General features: G+C 32.4%; 1 protein-coding gene across 2 annotated transcripts; it reads right to left on the bottom strand.

The window, feature by feature from the left end:
• Positions 1-322: 322 nt before the first annotated feature.
• LOC148603408 (protein FAM117B-like) lies at positions 323-21268 on the bottom strand. Of its 2 annotated transcripts, none has more exons than XM_088553661.1 (8): positions 20887-21268; positions 15124-15269; positions 12894-13010; positions 11342-11554; positions 10933-11013; positions 6994-7273; positions 6738-6864; positions 323-5424 (listed from the first exon to the last, which is right to left on the bottom strand). In XM_088553661.1, the coding sequence occupies exons 1-8, from the start codon at positions 21092-21094 to the stop codon at positions 5247-5249; spliced, it is 1350 nt and encodes a 449-aa protein (XP_088409787.1). In that variant the 5' UTR covers positions 21095-21268; the 3' UTR covers positions 323-5246. The 2 variants fall into 2 exon arrangements, with proteins under 2 accessions (XP_088409787.1, XP_088409788.1); XM_088553662.1 differs by having other exon boundaries at positions 10966-11013; positions 20887-21267.
• Positions 21269-23796: the final 2528 nt, after the last annotated feature.

Raw genomic sequence — 23796 nt, 5'->3', positions numbered from 1 at the left:
CCTTTCACTCAAGTCATTGTCCATACACCAAACAGGTGAGAACATTCAACCACAAAATTTTGCAGTTATAAATGAATTCTGTTTTTTTAATTTCTGGTTTTTTTTTTCATGTGTGACACATCTTCTAGTGCTGGTGGATAATCATGCCAAGTTCATCACTTAACTTAAAAAGATATTAATGTAGCATATGTATTTTCCCGTGATAATCAGGGTTTGACTTCTTTAGTCATATCAATCTGCTCCTTTATACAGCAGTTTGTTTAATAATTATCAGTTTTTCTTTATTTGATTTGCAATGCAGCTTAGAACACAACAAACTTCATAGAAAAGATAACAATTTATTTCTCATCAAACAAAATATACAACAGAACTATGTACACTTTAGTCTTAACAAATCTATAACAAAATAAATAGTTGACACATTTTGGTCTTTTTATTATCAACATGGTGCTTCCATCATTTCATTTTTTAAATAATACAGAGGAATACAACTATATATACCCATGTTTGAGAATTATTTAGTGTTCATTTTTTTTCAAAAATGCAGAATTGTAAATGTATATATTATTCATTAATTTCATATAAGAAGATTATAAAAAAATTCTGACCATATCAAACCTTTAAGGGTACCAAACATGTCTTCGGAATATATTGAATTCTGCAATTTTCAAATACATACCGGCTTAATGCAATTTTGTATATAAATATTTGTCAGAAGGACAAAATAATGTCCGATTTATATAAAATGTTTTTGCATTCAAATATTCTCTGATAAGCACCATGTTAATGATATAAAGAAGTGTGTGTAAAAATAGTCACTCTGTCTGACAAAAACATTTGTATTAGTTCAAAATCACAAGCTTTTGTTACACAAGTTTTTTTTAAATCTGACAAAGTATAAAAAAACCATGGAATTTGTACACAAATATAAAGGCAGCTATATATGCATAGCACTACCAAGCCATGAAATACCATGGGAAATATACATAGTATACATGTAATAACCAAAGCAGTAGTCCATTAAGGTCCAAATTCTTCAACGAATAAGTATCATATAGTCATGGTATATGATCTTTACTTTAATGTAAAATGCAATTGAAAATGTTGAAATAATAGACAAATTGTGACTTGTGTCTACTATGAACAATGCCCAATAATCTTTTTTCATGACTGATATAGACAAATTTCTATAGTCCTTAGTCTGAACTACCAAACAGTAATCAGGAAGTTCTTGACATAATTTAGAATAATTTTTAACAAAATGATCTGACATAACAAAAATTCCATTTTTCATCGAATTAATAAACATCAGAGCTCTTGAATTTCTGAAATGTCTTGCCCTTCCAAGAAAATTAGCATTCCAATAGTAGAAATCAACCTTTATACTCTTCCTTGGCCATTTCATTCGCCTGTGGTGAAATTCCAGAGCCTTGAACGTTAAAGTGTCAACAATACAAATAAGGCTTTTAGGTGGGATAAAATGAATTGTGTGACAACATTAGAGCATGCGGTGGTGAAATGATCCTTCCTTTCCTATTTCCCATAGTATCTTTGCAGTATCCTATTCATTTTAATTTTAGCACTTGTTTAACAGTGACAAAATAATACCATAAAATACTTTCTACAAATAGCCTATAAAATATATTAATATGCCCCCCAATGGAAATTAAATTACAACACTTAACTAATACCAATTCTGATAGCCATAGGTGTCATGTTAGTAGACAATTTTGAAACATTTTGTTCTCTTATTTGATCTCAAACTACATGATGCTAAAATCAGATTCTCTGTCCGATATTTATGAACTCACTCAACATATTGTACATAACCAAAGGAAAACCAGGAAAAATAAACCAATGGCCAAAGAATACAAAATTATACACTTTATATGTTACTGCATGGATATATTTAGTATTAACTAAAAAAAATAAGTTAATGTATATACATATACAAAAGAGTCTGGAAAAATGGATGGAAACTGAAAGAGACTAGTGAAATATACAATACTGAACACAAACTAAAGTGATAAAGAAAACAATGATGTGAAATGTTACACTTGATGACACAACACAACTAAGAAAAAAGTAGCAGAATTTAAGAATCACATAACATAAATTTCATGAATTTGGTCCTCGGTATAGAGTTTTACGTGTTTTTACTTCCTTAAACTACGGTCTCAAGTCCATTCAATATGTAATAAACAGCCAAATAAAATCTATAAGTACTTTCAGAGATTTCGTTTACAATAATTCAAAAGTCTTAACCATCATAATTCTAAACAGATCTCCCTCCCAAATTGTCTCAAAGCAGATGAATTAACAGACCTTATTTGAACTAAAATCTAATTTCATAATAACAATTTATCAGGACATCCCTTCCCCTGAAAGATATCACACAATGTTTCCCTATCATTACAATGATAGTAATGACCTTAATCACAGGTTTGAAATAAATTTGCTTTGACAAGAATTTAAGTTATTTACTATGATATATCGAAAATTCAAATAGATGGGTAAATTACGTCTCCCACTTTGACACTTGTAAGTGGGAGACTGTTGATTTTTTAAATGAAATATCAGGAGGTTCCCATCAGAAAGTTTTATTTCCTCCAAAAATGCAAATAGTTTTTTTAATGGAATCAGATATACAATTCACATCATTGTATCCTTATATCTGTGAGATTCTAGTGCCCTAGTTAGACTCATAAGTGAGCAAGCATGATCCCTGAATATGATTGTACTACTACTAAATGGCAGGAATTGTAATCTGAAGAGATTAAAAGAAAAAAAAACATAAATGTAACTGTATAATAGTTACACTTGTCAGACAAAAATCTAATGCATATACCTAGCTTAAATTATATTAAGGGGCTCATTCTAAGGTTATTGTTTTCATCATAACATTTCCCAGTAGAAATAAACCACCAGTCTTAGCAAATATATTTATAAGTTAATTTAAAAACCATACAGAAAAAAAACATAACATTAAATCATCAACACAAAATATATAGTTTACACTCTAATTCCAATAAAGAAGCTTAATATCATGACCTTTAGATAATGCTTGTACAGTTCCCATGTATCAAGTTCTGATATGTATTTTTTATCAGTTGTACGTATGAAACAAAAGAATTACCAAAACAACATCATATATCAATAGATTATTACATTTTCATGTACCAAACTCCTATTATAATTCAATTCTTTTTAGCAGACTAAACCTAACAGCATCATGAGTATGGAATTTAGGAAACCATCTTTTGATTGAAATATAACTTAAAAGAAACAAAACTGAAAAGTATGTCGAAGTCTCACAGAAACCAGTTTTTTTAACATGTATATATTTGTTAGTTTTTTTTAGGATTTACAGTATTTAAAGAACTAAATATGACAGTACACATAGTAAAAAAGGAATCTTCAAAATTCCAATGAATTTTTAATACAGTCAAACCTCGGTAGCTCGAACTCCAAGGGACCATTCAAATGTGTTCGAGTTATCGGGAGTTCGTATATTTCCAGATTTTTTTCGGTGCTGGTCCGAGTTCTACTTTACCGTTAGAAATTGCCTGCTTCCTACGTAGTTGTGTTAGTTCGTGGATCCTTTTCGTTCGCTTGCGGAAGATTATGTTGATTTGTGGACATTAAAAATGCTGTGTTCGCTTTTAAAAACGTTCAGAGTTCGAGTTCCTTGGTCAATAATTTGTTTTCATCCGATTTTCTTTCATGCTTTTATCATGCCGACTTCGGAACATTCTTGAACTTCAATTAATGTTATGTTAAAGATCAAAACTACCTAATTAGTGATGACTTAAATTTTACCTGTAATTAACTAAAATGACACTGATTAATGATAGGGTTTCAGTTTTTCACACCTTTTATTACCCAAGCTGACAAAATTGCTGACGAGTTCGAGTTAGTGAGGGATATTCTCTAAGATTTATTACCGAATGGACTGACTAGTCAGTTCAAGTGTTCGAGATATCGAAGTTCGAGAAATCCAAGGTTATTTATATTGATTATATAGGAGAAAATTTTGGTACTTTGAATTGTGTTCGAGAAATCCCGGGTGTTCGAGTCATCCAAGTTCGAGCGAGTGAAGTTCGACTGTATTGTACTTTTCACCTACTTCATTATGTCTTTTTTCACATATCCACAAATAAAAAGTACATGTAGTTTACATTAAGGACACATATTGGACGGTAACAGAGCGAAAAAGTTGGTGACAAAAAATAAATTAAAACCAACTTTCTGATTTCATGATTACTTGCTTTAGTATTGAAAGCTATAATACATTGAAATACATAAATACAGGCATGTAGTGAAATCATCTACTCGAAAATTGCATTTATATAAGTATCACTAAATAAAATCTACTCTAACAACATCAAAATGGGGACGAAATGTCAACAGAAAATAGACTAAATTATTGCAATATGAAAACAAACTCACATAAAAAAATTTGTGAAATGCTAATGTTACTTGCAATAATACATGTGTTATGAATACCCTAATTGTTCAATATAAATGACAGGGCCTGGAGCTGAAGTTTTCATATAATACAACTTTTACTTCTAGTGACTCACATCCCTCTAATCCATATTAAAGCAAGAAGGTCCAGCTATTATGAGGAGCAAACAATTATCAACATCAATTTAAACAAGATGGAATGATCAATTTAACCAGAAAATAGTACGTATGTAGCACTTTGTCATTTAACTCCAAAAAAAACCTGAAATGTGTGAACATGTTAAAACACATAAAACCATGTAACTATATCAGTCTTTTCTTCAAAACATGTTAATTTTGTGGTATAGTCACTCTTTAAAGTCCAAAAGTAATATAAATGGAATAAATAATTTAATTTAAATTACATCATTAAATAGAGCCCATTGAGTCAGAGCTATTCCTTAAAAGCATGCACTAGGAAGAGAATTGTAAACTTTAAAAATTTGTACACTCCAAATACGCTTCTCAAATTATGAATTGTACATAATGTTTACAAACGACTAAGAACATAAATGCATTCTGAATTTCAAGTTCTCACAAAATGACTGAAAAACTCCTCTACATCTCTGATTATCACTTGATAATGAGCCACACAACTTTTTAATAGTACAGAAATGAAAAAAAAGTATTTGTAATTCTGTTATAATATGCAAATATGTTCCTAGTATCAACTCTATTCCATTTTAAATAGTGCTTGCTATGAAGGTAAAGCTGTCTGTCCACCACGACTTGAGCACTTTTCACTGTGTAACGGAGGTAGAGGTTTGTGTGCTCTGCGTACCCTGAGACTTGATCACTTCTGGTGTATATAGTTTGCGTAACGGACAAAATGCTGAATCAACACTCGGCTTTAGAATAAACTGTGAAGGCTTAATGGGGCAATATAGCAATGGCTCCTTAATTGTTGGGTGTGTTTTTCTGTAAAAGAAATGAAATATTTGTATATAATATTACTAATGTCCTACACAAGGGTCCAAAAATTTTGAGAGCCCATGCCGGACATTTTATCAAACTTCAGCAGACGTTTTTGTCAGTATTTTGCATGCTCAGATCAAAAATAAACTTAAAAAAACGTTTGCATATAGTTATTTTCAGATAAATATTGGAAAGTGTGTTATTTCATCACATACTCTGACTTTTACAAAATATCAGAGCGAGTGAACGAGTTCGGTTTTGACTACACGTGGACGTTCTAATATGTAAACAAAACATTGTATCTCTCGGACTTTTTCATCACATAACAGCCGTAAACTTCCGAGTGATGAAAAAATGTTGATTATTTATGAAAGAAACTCACGAACACATTTTGTATATTGATTTAAATGATCTGTTGACTTCTGTGTTAAAACGATTCAATCGACGAATTAATAATTACAAACTACGACTGATTCGTAGTTTCAATTCTGTGTGCTTTCATTACCTCTGAAAGATCAGCGGGAAAATGGTGGATTTGTCAATCTTTTTTCTTCATTAATCAACTAATAAATGTATGAAGATTCTCTGAGTCACTTCAATTAATTCATATACACAATGGGGCTCCACGCGTACCATTAATTCAATTATGAGATCAACTAATCAGTTACAGGTAAATTACAGTCACAGGTGGCTGTACTTCAGCTTAAACTGACACACACCTGTCAATTAATTTCCAATAAACAATTCGGAGACTGGTGGACAAGATGTTTATACACTAATAAAACCACACAGACTGTAATTTATAAGAGTTGACAATTTTTTTATGTCTGATATTGGAAAATTGTCGATGGTTATTTACAAAATTTGTCCGTCAATGACCAGCATTTTTTACCGTTTCTGGATCCACGGTCCTAGAATGTATGGGACTCTGCAACTCTGACATTGTTTCTTTTTATGACATCAATTTCAAAACATCCGATGAAATATTTATGATTCTTCGACCCTCACAATTTTTAAAAAAAATTACAAGCCTGAAACAGCCATCTGATTCAGCTGTTAAATAGACTCAGCCCAGAGCAATTTTTTACACCAAGTTCTACTAACAAGGGCTGCAAGAGTTATATTTTTAAAGCTATTTTAACAACAGATGTTCATTGTTGTATTATATCATAATAAGCATCTGACGTATTTCACATCATCTATATTCACATGTTTGTACATGTTACTGATCTATCCATTTAACATGTACATTATTTTTTACATATTTCACTGTATTGTATAAAACATAATGTAAAATCCACTCTCCATCAACTTACGTGTCTTCATCAATGACCTTGACTTTCTCACAGCCATCTGGAGGCTCTCTTACAAACAGATAAGAGTTGTTTGGTCCCGGACTAGAGATCTTTTTCTGTAAACTGTCAGGAGATTCACATCCATCAACTGAAATCAGACACACAGTTCTTGCATATTTCAATGATTCTCAAAAAGTGGGTCATTCAACATATCCAAATAATACATAAACATGAAGTCATTAAATGAAAATAATATGATTCAAATCAATCAAATTACCCTTCTCCATTTCTCTGGGTGAGTAATCACTTGATGGACGTCTTGGAGAAGATTCAAGTGAGGGACGTCTTGGAGACGATTCACTGGATGGACGGGATGAATCCATGTGACCTGGAATTATGGGTATGGCTGGACTGACGGAATGAGATCGACTACCAGAGCTGTTGTCGCTGAGATTTCCTGGAGTTTGTGTATCAATGCTTCTTGTGCTACTTCCTCGGTTGACAACATCAGGACAAGGGGCTTTGTGTCCATCAGGGATGTCATATGTGAACTGAGACTAAAAGTAAATAATAGTAAAATTAACAATAATCTATCCACATAGAAAAAAATTACATGTCTTCTCATCTCCTTTGACCTCTAGCATCTTGAAACAGACCTATTTAAAAAAGGTTCAGCAAATTAATGATGAAATAAGTTTCACAACCTAAAAAATTATTGCAGGAAAGATAACATTCAAGTCTTCACACTGAACATTATTCTAGTTCACCAGCCGAAAATCCATTTATCCTTTTTTTACTTAGATGTATTATATTGCCTGTACATAGTGTACTAGTTACTACAACTGGTCTATTACAATCTTCAAAAGCTTAGCGCCTATGAGTATTGCTTTATTGTGAAAATTGATGATTCTCTTTAGTTATCCTTTTTCTATTAGAAGACTTTTTACATACATCAATCAAAATCAGTGTGTGTTACCGAGTGTCAGAAACTTGAGTGTTATCTACTCCCAGTAACAAAATATCCTTACGTGAATTGCTTTGCAAATTATGGAACTACTGCGAACATGTCCATACGTTGTTTTAACATACACTCCTTCAGATATTTATGTTTCCCATTTTAGCATTCATGCATCGTTTATCCTGTGTTTACACATCGTTTTGCGTTCGTTTAAATGCAGGATAGAAGCGTTCGTTTAATTTTGTACTTCGATTATTTCCTTGATTTAACTGATATTTTTATATTTTTTGCCATTATTATTTTACATAATTTCATTAATTTTATTTTTTATTTATTTCTGTCTTCATTATATGTCAATATTATTATTTTTTCATCAACGCATGATATGAGCGTTCGTTTAAACACACCATAGGAGTGTTTTTTTTAAACGCATGATCATGCATTTGGGTATCGTGCGTGCGGGAAACCTAAACGTCTCAAGGAGTGTAACTTCTTGTCACATTAAATATCATATGAAATCATTGTTGGTTCACAATACAACAAAATAATTTTCATTTAAGTTTGCTTCTTTACAGTTCAGAAATTTACAGACTAAATGACAAAAAAAAAATCTATTCAAGTACAAAGATTATTACAGTATCAAATTGGAAAAAAGACCTTTAGAACTTAAGAAATTCACTGAGAAAAGCTCTAAAAAGTTATTTTATTACAATTCAAAACAACCTTGGCTTCCACAAAGTAAAATATTCATTAAGTACCAGTCCATATAAAATTCAGACACTGTCCATACTAAATAAATTCATGATAAAGAAAAACCCACCAAACAAATAATGCTTTTTCAATCTACATTAGCTATGTTTTTAAATAATAGTTGTCCTTCCCATATTCAGATCTGAACTTTTGATAAAATCATACATTCATCTCCCACTAAAAGCAACCAAATCGAACAAAATCTGGAACAATAACCCTTGCAAAATGCTAATTTCTTGTACGATCTATATAAATAGGGCAACACCCAAATTAAAAACTTAGTAGCAGTCATTATAAAAATCAAACAGGAGGTGATTCATTCACAGCATAAACCAACCAAATCCACTTTTATTTCTTGTTCAGGAATAGTTAATAATCCATATTACCAGTCTTAGTTTGTCATTTGGTTGTTATGATTTCCAGATATAATTCATAGAGATTGTACATGAAATTAGCACTTTGCAGGAGTTATCGTTCTTGATTTGGTTTAATTTGGTTGATTTTAGTGGAAGGTTAGAGTGTAAATTTCTCAAAAGTACAGATCTAAATAAAGAACTATAGAAAACCTAAACAATGTCAAAGATAAACATCTGAACCTTATTCATCAATACTTTGTTAGAAATAAGAATGGATTAAAGAGCCTAAGCTCCTAATTTTCAGAAGGAACATTTGAAGATTTAAAAATCAATTACCTATTCTAGGTCCAGTCAAAATTAAGTTTAACTTCAAACAAAGAGCAATAAGAAACACTTCAAATATAATTTGCCAGAATATATCCACACAGTGCTTACAAAGTGTGACATACAATCAGGGCAAAACAATTTCACCCCACCAGAGTGTGTGTGGGGGGGAGACAATTATATATACAAAATAGGAAAAATGTTATTGTTTTTAAGCCTTGGTGAATTTTTTAATATTTTTTTATTATTCTGTAATTATTTTTCATAATAGCTTTCAATTATGTGTAAAAGAACATATTGCATGCTACATGTACCCCAACATAACCATTTATCATACAACGGTAGTAAATAAGTGAGGAAACTGAAAAGGAGAAACATAGAACAAATCATCATATAAAAGCAATTTACCAAAATGAACTAAGCATTCCCTCAAATAAAAGTTAAGAAATCTGTTACAGAAAAGGGTAATGGACTACTATACATGCATCATTCACAAAAGACCACTCAGTTAATAGATAACTACCTACACCAATTGGTATGTAAGACTGTATAAACGAAAATAACCAAAGTGTATATGTGGATGATATTAATAAAGTATGGTCTAAACTAAATTTGTATAACACAGCTAACTAAGGTAGATAACAGCTATTGTGGTTTAGTCTGCATAAACAACTAAAATGATTTGTAACCAGTATCTGTATGTAGATGCTCAACTGAAGATTGTACAAATTAATGGAAAACAGATGTGCTTAGTTGAAACAAACCTTCACCACATGTCTACTAAAGGATGATAACAACTATCATTTGTGTTCACAGATTACATGAGGACTCAATGAACATATTATTTTCTGTTTTCAGTGATTTGTTGAATTATATTAACTTACGATTTCATATAAATTTTAAACTAGAAATACTGTGCACATAATGCATTAACAGAATACTGTCAACTTAAATTCACTTAAGACTTGTGCACTTTTTTCAAACATATAGTAACCTGACCAATGCATATGACCTATCTCACCTTCAAATACTAGTCTGCACGTAAGTATCTTCATTATGTACAAAAACACTAAGCAATTTAAAAAATACAGTGTGAATTACTAATTTTCTAAAGTAATGTACTGATAATAGCATTAAGAAGAATGGTTTAGTTCAACATGCTAAAAATGTAGATAAAAATGAATCAAATTTCTCCATGATGGTAGATGCACACCTTCAATATGTACATAAACTATGTACAAAGTTTGAATAGTATTGGTTCAAATGATTTCCTTTTTGAGTTAAAGATTACACGAAGTACATACTGTCTATAACATAAAAAGATAAAAAATTGTCTAAATTATACAACAAGCTAAAAACATTGGAAAAAAATATTAATTTCCTTCAAAATGGTAGATGCACATCTTTAATATGTACATAAATACTGTGCAAAGTTAAAATAATACTTTTTGAATTACATATTATTAAAAAGTAGGGAACTCCGGGTGTGAAGGATGGAACAAACAGGCTAATTAATGGATTTGAGTGGCTACCAGACTTGCTTTCACCATTGGGTGATGCAGGTGAAAAAAAATAGTTTGAAGACAGGATAAAACTTTACTTGAAAACTTTCCATAACACTGACATTTGCTTAGAAAGAAATTGTTTTTGAATTTGAATCTGTCAATGAAAAGCATTTACCTAACCATAAGTTATCATTCAAAATTTTAGGAAGAAAAAAAGAATTTCCACTTAAATCATTTCTAAACATAATTCTTGGTTAATATTGTAATCTGTAAACACATGATAAAGTTGTTTAATGATGGACTCGTGATGATGATTTGCCTACCAGTATCGAAATCAATGTATCTGGAGAGCATACCCTATCCAGGTCTTCTTCTCTACTGTTAAGGACAAGTTTTTCTATCTCCTGGAAAAAGAAAATATTTTTTTGAGGTAACAAAATCTACTGTCAACATTACAAGCTTAAGTATCAGTCCATTTGAAACAGAATGTAATTAAATCCAAATTACTTTGATGCTTACATGAAATTGATATAAAGAGCCTCATATTCCAATGATTTGTCAGAGTTGTGTCCCTTATCTTAAGTCTACCTCCTTAATTAGTCTATAAAGTGGATTGTCCATACTAGGTAAGAATTTGACTAATACTTAATTTATATAATAAAATATGTACTTTAAACTCTTCATTCTAACTTGAACAACTTTGGAGTTTTCTATGCTAAATTCTGGACTTACTGTGTTTAGACCCTCAACACTGTTTCTCTGATATCGTGAGAGATTGCTGGATTTAGGAATGTGACTTGGAATGCCCTGTGGTTTAGATGCCCTCAAGCCCTGCAGAGCAGCAGGAGCTGTAGATGATAATGCTTGATGATTTCCTGGAACAGGACTATGTTTTCCATTCTGTCTACTGCCTTCTTTAGTTTTCTGAAGTCTGTGCTTGATATACTGCAAAAACAATGGTAAAAATCTTTTATCAAAATTAGGACATCATGTTTAACAATGATTGGTGAAAAGTCCTAATAAACACAAAAACATTCTACAGATTGTATATTAGCATAATTGCTACAGGGATTGTTACAATGTAATAGGTACATGTTTTAATAATACTGTAAATATATTCAGAAAAATAAAGCAATGAACAAAAATTCCAAGACAGGTAAAGAGATGAAATATAGTACATTTCAATATCAGCCAATTTGTAGACTTGGTGATTGAGAAAACAAAATAAGAACATCTTTTGAATTTGGTAATTAACACTTTTGGGTAATAAAACAGTCTTTTACTGTCTTTTGAAAGCCAAAGTGTTTTATATGATTGATTGTTGAGGTTTAACGCCCAAGCAGCAATATTTCAGTTATATTCAGGCGATGAACATGAAATGGATGATAAAATGAACATGAAACGATGATGATATGAAAAATGGGATGGGACACATGGATAATGGGGACGACAAATTTTGATTGCCACTGGAAATATGGAGAGGTGGGTAGGGTCAGGCAATTAAGCCTTCTGTCGCGGAGCCCTACCGTTCCTACTCCGGGAGAATACCACAAAAGGGTTCTTTAATGTGCAAGGAACATGGCATCTTTCCCAACACGGTACACCACTGTGGTTTGCAGTCAGGTTTCCTGTATTAAGGCCTGATGACCCCAGCCTGTAACATGCCAGGGTTACCCCATTCCACCACCTGGGACACGCAACCCAGTTGCTCTGTGGGCAGAGCGCCCTAGACCCCGGCTAGGGTACTGAGCACTGCTGCGGGAAGGTCGCATATTTGCGTATTTGACCCATAATTTTTTAAATCACTCATAAAATCTGCCTGTATGCGTAATTTTCATGCCAAATAATTCATCAGTAGTTCAGGTACACAAAGTTTTTGGGGCATATCATATTTTCAAGCGTTAGCAATAACTTCCGGTTTTGGGCTTTTCCATTTAAACATAACGAGCATGTGGTGCTCCTTCAGTGTGTCCTGTCTTAAAGCAGCTCTACAGGTAATTATGATAAAATCATCACCTTTAAATTCTGATAAGACACTGACAAATGCACAATTCACAAACATAAACCAATGTGACATGAACATGCACAAAAAACCATTAAATTCCTAGGCAAGTGCATGTAAATACGGGTATTAAGTGAACTATTGATGAGTTTTACTGACCTGAAAAAAATTCTCCCACCTTTTCAGAAATTCACCCATAAATTTAGATATATAAGTGAAATTCACCCCATTTTTCTTGGAAGAACACTGATTGACTGTACACAAAATATGTTTAATAATTACATGAATTGTTTTAGCACTGGCTGCATGGTCTCCCTGTCCAAAAGAAGCAGACCTGCCGTGGCTTTTCTTCTTCTTTCTTGATTTCTGCTGACTCTGCAGTTCCCAGTCATCTGGTGTCTACAAAAAAAAAGACAGCATTAAAGGTGTACAAGTAACATACATATTACCATCAGGAATGATTAAGACTATTGCCAGTAATAAGCTGTTTATACAGACAAGTTATTTTCTAAAGAACAAAACCTTATCAGTCTTGGCATCATACAATTCTTGTAAAGGTGACTGTAAGGATAACTATGCACTGGTATACCATAAAGCAGAGTGGAATGGTTCTCTAACACTTAAATCCCACCCGAGTGAAACCCAGTGTTACACCAACATAGTCAGTGTTTATTACCCAGATTCCATCTAACTTACAATGTTTGTATAATTGCAATATCATAATACTTAATAAGGCATAACAAGGAGTTCATTTTAAAGGGAAAGACCACCTTTGCATTTAGTTAAATAAGATTGACTTCACCATGCTGGGTGAATTTCACACCCAGGTCAGTGATTCACAACTAACAACCAGAATACAAATCTAGCAATCTAGCAACCTGTTTAAACCAATGAAAATATTTGTCAGCTGTTTTACATGTACTATAAACTAAAAGTCCTGCATATTTTTCACTTTTACACTATCACTACTGCAGTTATATAGATTAAAACCAAAATTTGACAAGAAATAGATCTCATCATGCTAAACACTTTTACCTGTGTCAAACTTTAGCTAAACCTAATGGTTTTGGAGATATATGCAAAAATCTGCTGTCTGACCCCTATGTTCTATTTTTAGTAAAGGTGGCCATGTTTTTCAACGAATCAAAAACCCCCACATCAATTCTATGCAGGATACGCCAAGGAACATTCATAACAAGTTTGGTTTAAATTGGTCAAGTAGTGTCAGAGGAGAAGATTTTTGTAAGAAATAACATTAAAAATAGCAAAAATCGTTGAAAAAGGGCAATTACTCCAACATGGCTTAACGGATTAAAACCAAAATTTGACCAGAGATAGATAACATCATGCTGAACACTTATACTCTGTGAGAATTTAGTTAAACCTAACCGTTTAAAAGATATATGCAAAAAACTACTGTCTGACCCCTATGTTCTATTTTTAGTAATGGCGGTCATGTTTTTTCACGAATCAAAAATCCCCATATCAGTTCTATGCAGGATATCCCAAGGAACATTCATACCAAGTTTGGTTCTAATTAGTCGAGCAGTTTCAGAGGAGAAGAGTATTGTATAATTGTTAACGACGACGACGGACGCCAAGTGATGGCAATAGCTCACTTGGCCTTTGGCCAGGCGAGCTAAAAAGAGAAAATAGAATAAAATAAAATGAAAAAATAAGAATGGCAAAAAAATACAAAAATGACAGTTAAATAATGGAAACAATGAATGTACACAAAAATAAACGAATGTGTCTTTCATGCGTTGTAACATACAATCATATCGTGCATTAAAATAACTGCAAATATGCAAACACATGATAAACGACGTATGAAATTAAAATGGTAAATGAGAATGTTTCACAGTGTGTCAATGGATCTTTTTGTGGTCAATATATAATTGGAAATGTTACTACTTTTCCATTGCTTTTATTGCATGATAAATTCCACAAAATATTGGCAATGTCCAATGACATTAGGCTGCCAAACAGAATAATAAAAGTTTTAAAATCTTGACAGAACATTACATCTCACTCTACCAAACACAGAGCTATTTTTGAACCAGTGTTCTAGGATTGAACTATACCAGAGGCAAGTATAATTTTGGTGTGGGATGATTGTATTTTTATGCTACATTTTCCTATTGCCCAGTGGAAAACTTGAATTTCTGAAAGAATTTGTTTAGTTCAGAATGCAGACTGTAATGTAAATCTTCACCTGGGAGTTTTCCCATGGAAATGTTCACTTTCTTTAAAATCCTATAACACTGATTTTCTATCTCAACTTTAAAAGTGTGGTTATTCAGTATGTAAATATTTAACTATATCCTAGAAACAACCTCTAGTAAGTACATTATACTTCTGTACGTCTTGTCTTTTTTTCTGGATATTTCTATTTAAACATTTTGGTACTTGTAGAAGGCAACCTAAAAATACAATGTGCAAAATTGCTTACTATTCATCTATGTAATGTACATTTTCTTGTAGCTTTAAAATTTCAAATAAATGCACAAACCTGTGTTGTCTTATCTACCATACAATGAGAGAAAACTTCATGACTCGGCCATTTTCCACTCAAATATGAGTTATAGATGGCTTCTAAAGATCCTGCCCTTCTTAAAGATGGACTTCCACTACTTCTAACTGCACGAGGTTTCTCAACTACAATATGTACAAAAAAATTGTAATGAATTTGATGATTTACACCAATTTTAAAAGATTTTTTTCCCCAGAATGAGGGACCTAGGTATACTAATTTATGATTAAAAAATTCCTGATAGAAAACTTTTGGTCCTTTCAGTCTGACATTTTAGCCTGACTGACCATTAAATTTTTTGTCTTAAAAAAACCTCTGAAGTAAGTCTGTTTTCCCTATTGAAAAATATTGGTATACAAAGTAAAGTAGACATCTTAAGTACACTTCATTACAGAAAATCCATTTGTAGCTAGCATTGAGACAAGTTTATCAATATGTAGTTTTTCAATTTCTGTGTTAACAAAAAATGAACATGTAATAAACTAATACCTCATTCATGAGCTTGAAAATAACAATGTTTTGGTAGGAACAAAAGCCTTTCTTAGAATTTTCAATGCAAAATTAGGTGATACATGCACATGTATATCATACATTTGTAGTTTTGATCAAATAACAAACAACAGAAAATCCTCTTGGTCAATTTGACAATGTAAACATTGTGATGCTGAATTTAAATCTCATTGGACTGGAACAATTACATTTTACAGAGAAGCTGTTTTGTGATATGAATGAGCAAGTAATTCAACAAATTTAAATCTCAGTAGTTTGCATTTCCTCTTAATATGGTGCATCAAGTGACTAATGTGCATAACTTTCAATCATTGATGGTGGAGTGTTGTCCGCTACTTCTGACTGTTAAAAAAGACATGAACATATCTTTTAACTAGAGTTTTATTAACTACAGGTGGGTGTTCTGATCGCCATGTTTTCAAAGGGATTTCAGGACTGCGGAATGAAACACTACTTGTCGTGATTTGTTGAAACAAAGAACAATAAACATCATAATTTTTAAAAAATTACATGTTGAAAGAATGAAAAATTTACATCATAATTTTAAAGAATTATACAAGTACATGTAAGTAGCTCATTAATATCAGAAAAGTGTAGAATGGTGGTCCCATTAGAAATAGAAAATGCAACCAAAGAAATTTTTAAGCTAAACCCAAAACAAAAGTTATCCATCTAAAAGCCTAAAGAATAAGAGGCTCCCAGGAGCCTGAATCGCTCACCTTGTTGAATTTTGCCTTTCAAATGCAAAATATTTAACAAGAAGTTCTCCAACAAATTTAACTCAAGAAGTCTTTGATAGGACTTATCACAAGATTGTTTCAACAATTGAAAGTTTCATTTAATCTATCATAGTTTTTAAGATATTGACTGAAAACTATTTAAAAAAAAAAGGTCATTTTTCGCCTTTCCAAGGCAATAACTCTTACAAGGAGTCTGAAGACTTTTGTAGTCCTAATAATATGGATCATTTCAGCTATTGAAAGAATTTGGATAATGAGAACGGTTCTGGAGATACATGTATATGTAAAAAAGTAATGTCTGGCCCCTATGTTCTACTTTTAGTAACGGCGGACATGTTTTTCGACGAATCAAAAATCCCCACATCAGTTCCATGCAGTATACCCAAAGTAATATTCATACCAAGTTTGGTTTCAATAAGTCAAGTAGTGCAAGAGGAGATGATTTTTGAAAGAAAAAACATTAAAAATAGTAAAAATTGTTGAAAAAGGGTAAAAACTCCAACATGGCTAATCGGATTAAAACCAAAATTTGACCAGAGATAGATCTCATCATGCTAAACATTTTAACCCCCATGTCAGAATTTAGCTAAACCTAATGGCTTAGGTGATATATGCGAAAAAGTACTGTCTGTCCCCTATGTTCTATTTTTAGTAACGGTGGCCATGTATTTCGACGAATCAAAAATCCCCACATCAGTTCTATGCAGGATACCCAAAGGAACATTCATACCAAGTTTGGTTCTAATTAGTCCAGTAGTTTCAGGGGAGAAGAGTTTTGTATAATTGTTAACGACAACAGATGCCAAGTGATGGCAATAGCTCACCTGGCTAAAAAACATGATGATGGCAACCAGAATCAAAGTGAAATTGTTGTAGAAACTGGAGAAACTGGCTTGGCAGCTGAACATGTATCTGAAAATGTTGGTGCAGACCCCCCCTCCATTGAAAATACTGACGATGGTGGAGCCAAGACATTTCTAAGATTAATGGTAAACATCTACATGTAATTGTAACTAGGAGACTGATTTATATCACGTTGTGAATAACTAATTAGGATCAAACTATTGGGATCTGTGGACTATGATAAAGCACTAAAATTTTAGTATAAAAGAATAGATAAAGAAAGTGATCAGATGTGCCAATTTGTTAAAAATGGATTGAATACAAGTATGATACAATATACAATACTGTAAAACAAACATTTCATCTCTTAATGAACAAATGATCTGCAGTGTGAATTAAAGTTCATTTATGCTACATTTGGTCTTCAATATACAGTGTGGGAAACCATTGCTTGCCAGTGAGTTCTCATTAGCTTACTCCTCAATTTGTTCCCTAAATCTTAAGAGTTTTATCTTGAATATGTCAAGTGAATTTTGGCATGATACATGTATGCACAATTTTATTGACTTGTAAAGCATCATTTACGATCTGCCATTTTAATTTCCAGATAACAGGATGTGTCAAAACCTACGTGACAGTCCCGATCTCATATTAGTATTCAAACGAAATTATCTTGGTAAGGCCAAAAAAAAGTCTGTTTAGGGTTATATTCCTCCCAAAAATAGGGTACGTAGGTAGGCATTTCTCGACTAAAGTTGAGCATATATTTGTAAAATAGCATCATGTTAGTTTAATTTTTAACATACACGCCTATTAATCATGTCTTTTATTACCACACAGTTATTTTTTTGTATTTTAAAATGTTACCTGCAAATATATTTTAAAAAGTCAAAAATGTCTCTGTTCATTGATGTATTTTTTGAAAGACAAAGTGAAAAATGCATATTTATATGAATAAAGTGTTATCAAAATGTTTCATTCATGTTTTATTAAACCTTGAGTATGAAGAATGTCTGACCTGTATGTTATAGGTTTACAAATGTATGTCTGGTACCGTAAAATAAGTGGCAACAAGCAGAAACGCTACCCTGTCTTGAGCAGCTGAGTTCACTCTAGAACTAATGCAAGTTCATGTTGCTGATTGTAATATGTGTTTCTTCATAGTGTCCTATGTGTCTTCTATGTCTGATAATTCGGTCTGGTTTTGTGTTTTGGACTTCAAAATTTAAACCTCCTTAAGGCTTTTAATGTTTAGTAGTTAAAAACTATCAATCTGGCACTGAACAAAGACGGGGGGATAAAAGGCTCTTGAATATGATCTGTTCAAGTTGTAATTGCAGCTGCACAAGAAAAATCTAATTATTCAATCAATCTATTCGGAAGCACCGACACAAGAGATTTGCTTTCTTGGTGACAGCATTAATTATATTTTAGTACCACAATACTCGTGGCTTCCATTGTGCTCATCATAAGTAATACGCTTACATTTACGTGATATAAATCAGTCTACTATTCAAACGCTATTGTGACCTGGTTTTAAACGTACTTTCGGTTTTACTGGAAATGATCCGTATTATACCGGAAATTACCAATTTTGTTAATTTTGGAGAAAAAATGTATTAGGGTCGGGAAAAAAAATTAGGGTCAGTCGGGAAACCTGAAACAGACAAATTTTTTTTGCCTAATTTAAGATTTGTTACCTTGCAAATTAGTTGTTTATTGTCAAAATAAAAATGAACAAGAAGCAAATAATAAACATTTCCTTGTTTCATGATGATGAATCTGTTGAAATATAATTTTATTTTAAAATACGAGTTCAGAAATGGAGTACTTATTTTGTTACTGTAAATTACATGAAAAACTTCAATGGGAGGGAATATTTGAATATAGAGAAATTTTTGATAAATTCAAAAACAAATGAATTTGGCTAGTTGAATTTCTATTTGGCTACAAGATCAATATTCCACTAGCCAGAATGGAAAGTTGGAAAAAAAACAAGAGGCTCCCAGGAGCCTGAATCGCTCACATGGTTACATTTTTGCTTTTAAGGGCAATAACTCTAACAAGGAGTTGTCAGACAATTTTGACTCCATTTGATTCATTGGACACATTTGTAAGCCTTATAATAAGGATCATTTCAGCAATTGAAAGCTATTGGCTAAACCTAACAGATTTGGAGATGTATGCAAAAATCTGCTGTCTGACCCCATTGTTCTATTTTTAGAAACGGCAGCCATGTTTTTTCAGCAATCAAAAATCTGTCATTTCGTTAAGGATACCTTATAAAAAACAAAAATGTCAACCTTCATTGAATTCTATAGAGCAGTTTCTGAGGAGAAGATGTTTTAAAGTAATAACATCATGAACAGAAAAAAAAACATCCAAAAAGGGCAATAACTCCAACATGAGTCAACAAATTTTCACCAAAATTTGACCACAGATAGATCTCTTCATGCTGAATAATTTTACACCAGTTAGATTTTGGTTAAATCTAACAGTTTTGGAGACATATGCAAAAATCTGCTGTCTGACCCCAATGTTCAATTTTTAGTAACTGCGGCCATGCTTTATAACAGATCAAAAATCCAAATGGTCATTTCGTTAAGAATGCCCTTTAAAACAAAAATACCAACTTTCTTCGAATTCTGTACAGTAGTTTCTGAGGAGAAGATTTTTTAAAATAATAACATTAAAAACAGCAAAAAACGTCCAAAAAGGGCAATAACTCCAACATGGGTCAACAGATTTTCACCAAATTTTGACCACCTTCGGCCAGGTGAGCTAAAAATGGTTTCCCACAGATACATCATCTACCTGACCATAGCTGCTATCCCAAATTTGGTCACGTTTTTTAAGAATGGTCCATTGAAACTGAAAATGTCCCACTGAAATGAAGGGCAAGGGGGGCATAGTCCAGTCCTGGACATCTAAATTTCAAAGAACAAGCTCCTACCCTTAATCTCAAAAGAATTTAATACAAGATACAATCCTTTGGAACCAAATTTTGCAAGCCCACCTATCATCACCAGCATTGTGCTTTTCTTAACATTTTTATTGTGTAGAACTAGATATTTATCATATTTGATCAGTATTTTTACATGAAAAAAAATCTGCTTTGAATATCGAACCCATTGATGTGTTAATTACTAATCTCCATGCATTTGAATGGTTCCACTAACAGAGATACTGACCAAGGAGAAGATCTCACCAGCAAGTAATTCTTGCCAACTGATTTATTGTCCTCTCCTGTGAAACAATTTAATGAAAGAAACATCCAACAGACTGCTGATATTTTTTTGTAAAAAATTAACCTATCATCCATGTGCAATGATTTTCATTGAGGTATAAAATAAATCAATGCTTCTGTCTTGAAAACAGCAAGATCTACTCTCTGACCATTATATAAACATGTACATGTATACAAGCCCTGAGCCTGAGATTGTGCACACTTACCACACTATACATTTATCCTAATTCTATGGAAAGGTCATTGTTATTTGCATTGATATAACAAAGGATAATGCGCATATATGAATAATTTAATACTGCTGAAGTTTTGGAATGGATGGTTAATGCGGTTAATTCTGTTTTGGCACAGTTCCAATTTTTCGGACGCTACTCTTACCACCGGCATGACCTCCATTCTTACCTTTAAAACTAGGCGAAATAGGAGACTTTCTTTCAGGCGAATTTCGATGACTTATTGCATTAGGTGTTGGTGAACAAACAGGACTCTTCCGTGTTGGACTTCCTTTCAGAGAAAACGGCTGCACAGCTTTCATCGGTCCGATCATGGACGACGGCATTGCAGAGGGTGATAGATTTAGCCTACCCCTTTGTGAACTTTGTGAAGACATTTTTGAATGAAATTTGCGTTCAATAGTTAACAAATCAATTGCCTTGATGTATTCTTAAATTTCACCATGCAAAAGTTACGAAAATGCTCAAATTTTACATTTTACCACTAGCGTTGAACAGTAACATCTCACTGTACTAAAGAATGTGTGTCGTGTGTCACGTGATTTAAATAACGGACAAGGATTGGATGAGAGGACATCTAATGCACTCAGTGAAAACGAAATAAACGTAAATTTTATTTTATTTCAACAATATTTTCCCACTTTAACTCGATTTAACTATACATATTTCCACCAAATCGTTTCTAAAATGTATTATATTTCAATAAAACCGCCGTTTTGTAAACAAAGAAAAATGTTTGTTGTCTTAAGTTGTCTGCCCTTTCATGACAACTGAACTGTAAACATCCGGTCCACGTGTTGAAGTGTCAAAATAAAGATTTCTTATAATCCAGAATTTATCACAATATTCATGAAGTACCAGCAACAACTCTTAAAAGTTATACATGACAACACACGAAACTGTGCCACCAAATTAAAAAAAAAATCATTTCGCCAGCGGGCACCTGTTAATAGTAATGACATGCACAACATGTATGTATTGTGCTTTTACATTGATTCGCATTAGGGTGTACCCTACCCTTTTCCCAATAGATCTTGATTAAAGAGAATTGTTTGAAATAGGAAAAACATAGGTTTTTAAATTAACAGATGAAAAATGGAATTTTAAAAACTCCTTTCCAATGCATCGTTCAATTTGTATAAATATAAATAAATTCAAACCTTAACTTGATTCCCATAAAAAAAAAAGAGACAAACATGTAGAATTTAATAAAGCAAAAAAGTAAATACGTTTTTTGCATACGCAAGTAATATTTTAGAGTCCCTTGCCCTCGGTGCCAATGACTTTTACCAATAAAGGAACCTAGCCTATTTATTTAGTTGTGCAGGCGTTGATAGATTTAGTATACCTCATCTTAGCCTGAATTAACATTATCTTAACTTGTACTATTTTAATTATTAAATTAAAAAAAGATACCACGTATATTTTTTTTCTAAATTTTGATGACTTTCTTAGATTTTTTTATGATTAACTATCAAGTTATATGTACGAGTATTGCATGATCTTTTTTAATGTCTCCCTTTTTCTATCATTACTTATGATTTAATTTGATTTGCAGCAAGCTTTCTGATTGGTTGGTTCTCTTTGAGCAAACCTTGTCATTTTGTATAACTTTGCTTGGTACTATGACGTCTTTAGTATTGATTGTTTTTTTAGGTGTAAACTTCCGCAAACCAGGTTCTTTCGTATTTATAACCTGTTAACGAATTAGAAACATTCCTTAAATGGTAACATTTCCCATCCATGCTTTTTGAGTTCTATAGCGGGTAGTTATAGATAATAGATATTGCTGTATTTATTTTTTATATGAAATTAATTTACTTGAGACATCAATAGATCGAATTATTATTTTATTTTATTATTTTTTTTAACACAACATTAATAACATGAAACACGTCGTGTGATTTATTGAAAATTTCCAGAGGTAATCTTTTTATTTCGAGATGCAATATTTGATGCACATCTTTTACACCTAAAACTTTTGCAAAAGGGTAAATGCGTCATTTTAATTTGACTTTTGGTTTACATTTCCACCAGATTCATTAGCTCTATTTCTGGCCCTATAGTATGAACCATATAACTTTCTGCCTAATATTGTGCTAATCCTGAAATGTATAGATCATGCTTGGTTTAATTAGTAATTCTAAAGAGACTCTTACATGCAATTCATTGATATCATTTGTATATAAATTAACGAAGACATTATAAAGAGCAAGAATAATAAAATGCCTTGTAAACCGAAATAATAAATACATAGTAAATTTATAACAAACCAATGTGAATTTTTTCCACCATAAAACCACTGTAAACCATAATTAAGAGGGTGTCCATGCAACCCACGTGCACTGGGTGGCACATGCCAAATACTGTCAGGGGAGGATCCAGGATTTTAGTTTAGGGGGGCGTTAATTGAATTAATTAAATGCCGTGCAAAGCAAGGCAAAAAGTATTATGGTGTGAAAATTGTGGTGACTATTTTTTTCTTACCGATTTAGGGGGAGCTACCCACGGTACGCCAGTCCTTGGATCCACGCCTGGCTGTTATTGAAAAAAAATATCATCCATTAAAATCACAAACATCACAAACTTGATCACGATTAAAAAAAGAAATGTTATTTTGTTATTTACTGAAATGGTAAGATACATGAAAAGCAGTAGGAACTCTGTTCACAATTTAGTTGGTTTGTTATGAATTTTTAGAGATATATAGAAAAACACGCGTTCTCTCTGGCATCATAATGAGTTTAAAATTACATTGGAACAAACTAGAAAAATCCGCAATACTAAAATAACCTTCGAAATTGACACTTGGTTCACTATCGAAAAACGTTCTTCCCAAGTATGTGCATTTTATTTTTATCCATCTTTTAGATGTACTTTATTCTGTGTAAATAATGGCACTAATTTAAATTCGGGTGTCAGTTGGAATGATATCTTGGTTTAAGACCACCTTTATCGGTCTGTCACAGGTCCAAGACCTTTAGTAATATTGGGCCATATGCAGAAATGGTAGCGGATATTTTGAAACTAGGAAAGAGTTGTGTGTGTTTGTGTGTTGCGTCGATCCTGCACCCCTTTG

This window comes from Perna viridis, chromosome 11, assembly GCF_037379345.1.
Source record: "Perna viridis isolate PV_CMFRI_1.1 ecotype Kerala chromosome 11, ASM3737934v1, whole genome shotgun sequence".
Taxonomy (NCBI): domain Eukaryota; kingdom Metazoa; phylum Mollusca; class Bivalvia; order Mytilida; family Mytilidae; genus Perna; species Perna viridis.
Note: the sequence above shows the minus strand (reverse complement) of the source record. Positions and strands in the feature narration are given on the sequence as shown.